The 8368-nt window shown below is 40.2% G+C and overlaps 2 protein-coding genes across 2 annotated transcripts; both read right to left on the reverse strand.

Moving 5' to 3' along the window:
- Window positions 1-835: 835 nt before the first annotated feature.
- LOC115737250 (sodium channel modifier 1-like) lies at window positions 836-2956 on the reverse strand. Its single transcript, XM_030669291.2, has 3 exons — window positions 2648-2956; window positions 1341-1781; window positions 836-1151 (listed from the first exon to the last, which is right to left on the reverse strand). The coding sequence occupies exons 1-3, from the start codon at window positions 2822-2824 to the stop codon at window positions 1104-1106; spliced, it is 666 nt and encodes a 221-aa protein (XP_030525151.1). The 5' UTR covers window positions 2825-2956; the 3' UTR covers window positions 836-1103.
- Window positions 2957-4441: 1485 nt separating this feature from the next.
- LOC115737236 lies at window positions 4442-5321 on the reverse strand. Its single transcript, XM_030669272.1, has 2 exons — window positions 5043-5321; window positions 4442-4917 (listed from the first exon to the last, which is right to left on the reverse strand). Exons 1-2 carry the CDS (start codon window positions 5287-5289, stop codon window positions 4643-4645), a joined length of 522 nt encoding a protein of 173 aa, XP_030525132.1. The 5' UTR covers window positions 5290-5321; the 3' UTR covers window positions 4442-4642.
- Window positions 5322-8368: the final 3047 nt, after the last annotated feature.

Below are 8368 nucleotides of genomic sequence, written 5' to 3' on the forward strand. Positions count from 1 at the left end.
GTACTTTTTCCCAATTGTAAGGTTTTGCAATGCTTCCAGTGAGATGGAAAATAAAGATCCATGGGAGTGCATCAGATGACTTTCCAGGGTAAAATGCTACAAAAACTCATACGCTAGTCACTAGTTCTACCTTAATCTATCCACGTTTTTTGAGGCTCCATGGGATAAATGACTTTATACAGCATGAATGGAATTGTTTCCTCCATGGGATAAATGACATTTCACCTGCTAAGGATGAGCTCTCCATTGTTGGTGCACCATTAGAATCATATCGAAGGAAAGATCAGCAACAAGAGGTTCACAAGAAAAGGACTATAAACAGCATGCCCACTTCTGCTGGAAAAGCCCATCAAGCGCATTTCAATCTCTTTAAGCTTACTAGAAAGCCAACGGAGGTCAAGTGGCACCGACATGGCCGGCCAGTGAGACTGCCTTTCATCGTGGCCTTGCCTGAGATCAAAGATATCACTAAATCACTCGACGATTCTCTTTCTAAGATGCGCACCATGAACAAAGAACCATTAACGGAGTGACAATGTTAATTGATGCACACTTAACGATATATGACCCACTAAGTCTTACCCGAGTTGCACCAAGAACAGAATAAGATGCGACATGAAAAAATAAGCAGAGACATTGTGATTCACTATATCAAAACCTTCTCCCAATTGAACTCCGCCTGTTTGCCAAGGTCTATCTACTTAGGAAAAGCTTCAAGTCAGAAAGGAGTGACACACTAGTAACTTTTACATTAAGCAAGCACAGAAAACTCTACTTTCTCACCAACATCCTAATTATTCATCGTGCTCTGTGGAGTACGCTCAATACTCTCAGGTTAGCAGTCAAAGAAGATCAATTAGATCCACAACTTGACAGATGAATCAAATCTCAAGGAAGTCAATCACAGGCACTTATCCACCACCAAGATAAACATTTTTTTGAAGTATTTAAGACCCATGGATGGGAATTCACAGTAATATTTGATTGGTATTATGAGACATCAGCTTGGCAGGTCAAGACAACAAACTTCACATGAACACCTCTCATTAGTCTTGATAGATCTCTGCCATCAATTGCTTGAAATTATTGGTGTGATGTGTGTGCTATCCAAGACAAATATTCGGATCTTCTTCATCTGAATCGAATTCAACCTGCAAATGCCATAAAGTTGCCACAATCAACGCATAAGATAAAGTACAGATATTGCATCTGCACAGCTAGCATTTACAGCATGGTATAGGGCCAGATTTCAGTCGTTGTTATCACAAATATTCGAAATTACAACTGAGTGATGCCTTACAAAATAATGTAATGCATTTCAAATTGCAGAAAGAACTCACATTTTCATCCTTGAACCATCTGCCATTACAGTCGCGCTTCCAACCTGCAGAAGTAAAATTGAGCTCTCTTTCACGACGCTCTCTGATACTAAGTTGTGGCTGCACAACCACCTCTTCAGCTGCTTCTTTTGCAGCGAAAGAGAAGCTTTCGCTTACATGTGAGGTTTCTTTACCACGGAGAATCCCACATATCTTTCCACTACAGCCGTCGTTATGGACGTCTTCTCTAGTGTTTCCCTTAGCAAGTACTTCTGAAGCGGCCTTTCTCACTTGCTCAATCAAGGGTTTGCTTTTTATTCTGTTTAAATTGGAAGTACTAGTGCTGGTGTTAACAGTACAATCAGAAAAGGCTATTCTCTTGTTGATCTCATCCTTCTTTTTCAGTTCTCTCTCCTCCAACCTCAACAATGCAACACGGTGGCATGACCCCTTGCAATGCATCTGCACAATATAGTACATCAACATGCAAAACTAATAAATACCCAAATAATCTACATTCACAAGACAATCTGTGCAGCAGAAAAACTATAATGATCCATACATGTAGTGACCATATGAATGATCACGTACCCCAAATAACATCTACTTCTTTCAAACATCTTGCAACTTGCACTCAAACGCATTTCAATTCATTAAAAAACAAATTTTCTCAATCTAATGTCTTTTCTATAATGAATCATAAACTTGTTGAATCACCGCGAAACCAAGCAACTGAACATTCACAGGTGAGACACAGAACATTTACATTGTCTCAGGCGCAACTAGCATGACACAGTTGGCAATGCAAAACCTTGCATCTAACATCACAAGCAGAACAAGCATTTTAGTCAGTACCCGCCATAGCCATCGCACAGTCCTCGAACCAAATCAAACCACAACACCAACATGTTCAAAAGGTGACTTTTCAGGGCATGGTAGTCCAATGAAGTAGATCGGCAAGATAGTTGGCCTGAGAGGAAGCCAGAAAATCACGCTTCATCAAATTCAAAATTGCAACTTGATGGTTGTTAGCGAGCCGATGACCACCCCGAAATTATGGGGACCTGACAAAAAACACATTAACCATACAATTTACGTCACAACAACTAGGTTTACTGGGAAATTTCCGTAGGCTTCTTACAATTATGCCAGTGCCAGAGGGACCAAATGGATCGTCAGACCCACAACTTGTCTCATTCTCTAACATCTAGCAACATCACTACAATCCTCCAGATACTCATCAAACAGACAACCAATCAAGACAAAACAGACCCACAAACAACCAATCGGCAAATAGAAGTTTGCGTGAGAAGGGATACGAGACGGACGGCGAGCACGAGAGCAGAATCGAGGACGGGGGTGCGAGGGCAGACGAGGCAAGCGAACTTGCCGGAGGAGAGCTTCTTGTAGGAGGAGGCGTCGAGACCTTCCACCGCCAAATCGCCGACTCGTCTCTTCCGGTGCTGCGCTTCTCTTGCCCAGCTATCTCCTCCGTACACGCTCATTCCCCTCTTACTCTTCCTTCTTTCTTCTTCTTCTTCGTCTGTTCAGCTCCGGGAAGAGAGAGAGAGAGAGAGAGAAACAGTGACGCTTCCTCATACGGCAAGTCGCCGAGTTAGAAGGTTTTCGTTTCTCCCGACCCGACCCGTTTTGCTTCCGAACACTTGCTCCGATTAGCTCCAAACCGCTTGTAATTATGCCAATTAAATTTTAAATTTTAAATTATATTAATTAATTCTTATTTTGTAATATCTTGTCAATTGAGTCCATCCGCTTAATTCTGATTGGAAATTGATGACATGAACGTCGGTGTCTACCGACTGTCTTACAAGGCACTATTGACACGAACATGAATTTTTTTTATTATTTTTTTCTTTTTTAATTGTTAAGGGATGGCGGGAGGCTGTTGATCACCGGTTAAGGCCCGAAGACTTCCGCCGACCATTGAGTGAGGGTCGCGGCGGGGTAGGACTCGCACCCTTGCCTAGTGGTTGGCAAGGGATTGTGGCCCTTGCTCGGATCTGAGCAAGTGTCGCAAGCCTTTACTTAGTGGTCGACGGGGGTCGCCACCATCGCCAGTAGTCGATGAGCACTAGCATGCTCTTGCCGGATCTCATCAATAACAATAACAAAAGAAAAGAAAAAGAAAAAGAAAAGATAAAAATAATAAAAATTTTAAAAATAAAGAAAAATTCATGTTAGTGCCGGTAATGCTAAGTAAGATGGCCGACATCCACATATCAATTTCCAGTTAAAATTGGTCGGATGAATTCAATTTGCAAAATGTAAAGAGTTTAGGACTCAATTGACACAATTAAAATCTATGATTGAATTTGCACAATTACAGTAAGTTTTAAAACTTTTTTTTTTTTTTATAATTTCTCAACAAATCGTCCCTTGCCATTTAGCTAGAATTAGATGGCTAATTTGCTCAAAAAAATCAATCGATGATTGAGTGGTTACGGGGAAACTCTTGGAACTCAGTCTAGTGTTTACCACGTAAAACGCAAGCTTTCTGGGGGTATTTGATTAGTATACGAAGCTGCTCTTCCATCTCGATGGCGAAAGCCAATCGAACTTTTCATGTGTTTTGGAATCTGTAATGTTGGATTATTCCAAAAGGTGTTTGCAAGTAAGTGTCTATATCAAAACGTCGAAAAATCATCATCTTCAAAACACCATTCTTCTCGTGTTATGCACAATCAATACATGGAAATGAAAAATATGTACGACTAATAAGTGTTTTAAGGCATTTGTTAACAAGATCCGTTTCAAAATTGGGGTATCAATATATGTATATTCTTCATATTATTACATTTATACATGCGTGGCCTATTACTGAAAAGCAATACACAACCACATACATACATACATACATACATACATATACATGTGTGTTTAAGTTTGTGGCATACTCCTTCACACCCTTAGAGCGGATTTTGCCTGAGTGCGTTGTGCTTTGTAGTCGATCAAGCGAATCCACATGTAAGATGAAGTACGAGAATTGAGGTCGGGAAGTATACACATGCAACAAATATGGCCAAAAAAATTGGAAATTGTACATGTGGAAACTGAAATAAAGAGTAATTTCACCATGAAAGGGAAACATATTTCTTTATTTCGTATTAGAAGAGTCACAAAGTTATTGCAAACCCAAAAGAACTTATTGTTTGCTAGAACAAGAACAACCCAATACAACTTCAACGGAGACGGATAACTCATACCATGAACTTAGTTGAAAAGGTATATTTAAAAAAAAAAACAAACTTTTGGAAACATAATAAGCATTGGCACTGCCTCTTCCGTAGCTTATTGGGGGCCAATCAGCCGTGCCACTTCCAGGGGCGAGGAAGCGACACGACGGAGAACCGCATCTTCCCGGTGGAGCAGTGGAGGCCGCCGCTCTCGCCGCACGCGAAGAAGTAAAACTGCCACTTCTGGCTCAAGGTGAACTCGAAGCCGTCTCCCGCGCCGTCCGACACATTGGCCACCATGGTCGCCCTCTTGAGGTCGCACCTCATGTAGCTCCAGAAGCTCCGGAACATGTAGACGCTGTGCGGATGCGTGTTGTTGTTGCTCGGCGGGTCGTACTTGAACACTGCAAGTACCGGAATTGATGTCGTAATATATCCATCCGGACACACTTGTTAAACATGCTTAACGAAGGAGCATTCATTTTTGAAAGTGCCGGATGTGAATGAATGAACCATAGGACCGACTTACCGAGGGTGTCGTTGACGTAAAACGGGCCGCTCTTGTAAGCCCAGGCGGCGTAATCAAACCCGAAATGCCAATTCTCGGACCCGCCGACGATGACCTTCTTCGGAGGGACCTCGGTGGGATGATTGTCCTGCCTCGGAGGCCAAGCGTAGCCGCTGTTGTCGTTCCACCCTGGATAGGCCACTGAAGCTCCCATCATCACTGAGGCAATCACGACAAGCACGGTTGCTCCTCCGAATGTCGTCGCCATTTTGTTGGTTCTTTTTCCAATCTGAAGGATGATTAAGGGACTGGACAAGTACAATGCTTAAGATGTTGGTGCATTTGAGGAGATGTCTGGTGGGCTTTTTATAGGAGTCGCTTCGTGGAATTCTTATGTTTTGAGGTTTCTAATGAAAGGTGGTAGTGGAAAACGGCCAAATGGACCTTTTTTTCAACTTCAATAGATTGGGTTGGTGTGAGAGGGAGAGCTAAAGTGTTTTCACTGTTAAGAGTCAATTTTTCATTGATTTTTTTTAGCAGGCCTCTTAAAAAATAAAAAACCAGCCTACAACACTGATAGAATATTTAAACATTAAATCACGGCTTAATTTGATAATTTAAGCTTTTAGAATATTTACAATAGTCTCATAAATCTTACATGGTATCAGAGCAGGAGATCCTGGATGCAAATCTTTCCAAGTCCTATTTATCTCATCAAATTAAGTATGTCCAAGTTTAGTACTGAAAAAAAAAAAAAATACCGAACTAAGCATGAGGAAGAATGATGAAATATATTTAAATATTAAAACACGCCTTCATCTAACAGTCTAAGATTTTAGTCTAAGATTTTAGAACTATTGATAGTGATCCTAAAATCCTCACATCAGAATATGTCCCCAGGACATTTTTGTCATCTCTCAACCGTGACGTGGGTACGAACACGTGCTTCCTTGGAGAAAGCAGATGGCGAGTAAAGCCACATCGATGCCTATACAAACACTCAGCCAAACAGATTTGTGTTGCTTGTCGCAAACAATATGGGACTTCATCATTGTTGATAAGCTGTGTAGCACTGACACTCTTCGGAGGCCTTCGTGTCGTATCCGACTCTCCGATGCTGTCCAACATGTGATCAACATGTGGTCGGCGCTCCGGACACGTCATCGACACGCGAGTCCAGCATCCTAACATGTTATTTTGACACGCACGAATTAATTTTGAGCATTTTCAATAAATTAGGAATCAAAATATAAATTTATTAAAATATACATACTTAAGAAATTTCCAGTTACCCCAAAATTAATATACCCAGCCAATCCAAAAAATACCTAATAATGAATTCTTAACATAAAAAGAAAAAAAAAACTCATTGCTAATATTTTTATATATACATAATAATTTATCACATATATATAAAAATACATTTAATATATAACGTATCCCAAAGTATCAATTTTTTTTCTATTTTTGGAAAAATAACGTGTCGACGTGTCGTGTCGTGTCGATACTACGTAGCCGATAAATGTCTTTTGAATTTGATTCCGTGGTTCTATGAGCCAGGGTAGTCTTTTAAATTTGGTGTTCTAGGCTCTACGTATCATTCTTTGTATGTGTCTCTTAGCTACGTGCTTTGTCTCACTGATTCGCCAGACTTTATATCTAGTTAACCAACTATGAAACAAATCCATATCGCTTGCCTTCAAAAATTCCAAACGCCTCACAAACCTAAATGTGCATAATTCATTGATGTGCACTAATGAATGTGATGTACGCTTACGCTCAACATTGAACTAACAACCTAAGAGGGGGGTTTGGAAAGAAAGAGAAAAGGTCAACAACCCTATGTTTGTTGGCTCAGCAGCGATAATTCTAACTACTGAGCATGTTTTGTACGGCTTTCTCGTAGCAGTAACGAATGCGAATAAATTTTGCGGCGTGTATAAGGTGTTTCAGAAATTTCTCGCAGCTGTAACACTCTCAGTTAGCTTTTAGGAAGCCGTCTCAGCCAGTTTTAAGGTGTGGCAACTTCAAAACTCGTATATTACCAAATACAATGCGGCTTGAGCAAAGACGATGGGAGGACGAGTTGCTATTGCTGCTACTGCTGCAAGTGTCGAGGGCGATCGTGCTCAGGTAGACAAGCAAAGCAGAGGAAATGGGGCAAAAAGGCGAAAACGAGGACGTCGAAAGAAAAAAAAAAGAAAAATACTTTTCTGACAATCTTGTTAAAGACAGTACAATCTCAACCGTAGATCCGTACACCATCATCGCGTGTTTTGCATAAAATACTCATGAATGAAGAGATTGTGTGATAAAAAATAACTAATAGTACTGTTAGACTAACAGCTTCAAAAAATAAAAAAATCTAAATTGTCCAACATACCTAGGAAGTGATGTGTAAACACTTACTAGACATGATGCAAGGGCAAAAAGAGAAACAAAAATAACCAAAAAAAAAGGCAAATAAAAATAAATTAGCTTAGAGTGTCATAGAGATTATTACCATCTCTGTTTGTGTAATTTTTAGATTCATTTACACTGGTATGCCGTTTATACCAAATAATGGACATGATCGGATGTGAAAATACCTGGCTTCATTGCTGTGATTCACAAAACAATGGATAGTATATAGCAAAATCATTCTATTTTACATCATATTTTGTTAAGTTCTATCTTGATTAGAAATTCAGATGATCAAACATAGCACTAAAATATAACTGCAACATACAATTATCTTCGAAATTTAGAGGATCTCAATCCTAATCCGTATGGCAAATGTTTCGCCTCGTTGTACGACGAAACAAAGCAGTATGAACGCACAAGAACGATCTTCACAAGTTAGGCAACCAAGAACTGTGCCCACTCTGATAAAAAAAAAATAAAATAAAATAAGAATTACTGTCTCCCCCATTTCAAACTCCACGGCCCGCCATAAAAGTCAAACTTGTGTTCCAATCGAGATTGAGTCAACAAACAACCGAACGAAGATCGCCACAACGTATAAGACAAGTATAGTCTCGTGAGTCGGGGCAAAAGAAAACTAAACTCAAAATTCGCCAAAAGCTGGCCTTTTGCCAATTAGACCACTCCCATCATTACCGCTTGACCTGATCAATCCGGCCGTTTTAACTTGGTCCCATGTGGAAGGAAATTCCTCAGAGAAAAACCCTCGATGACATCGAGAGAAACTGTCCAATCGGTTATAAACTTATGGTACGCATATCAATTTAGTTTGAAATTTTTGAAGTTTTGCCAATTTAGTCCTTACCATTTTATGCAACATTTCAATGCAGTCATCCCTACCTATTTTTCCCGGAAGATGGTGACGTGGCAGTGTGCCATATTGG

This window comes from Rhodamnia argentea, chromosome 5, assembly GCF_020921035.1.
Source record: "Rhodamnia argentea isolate NSW1041297 chromosome 5, ASM2092103v1, whole genome shotgun sequence".
Taxonomy (NCBI): Eukaryota; Viridiplantae; Streptophyta; class Magnoliopsida; order Myrtales; family Myrtaceae; genus Rhodamnia; species Rhodamnia argentea.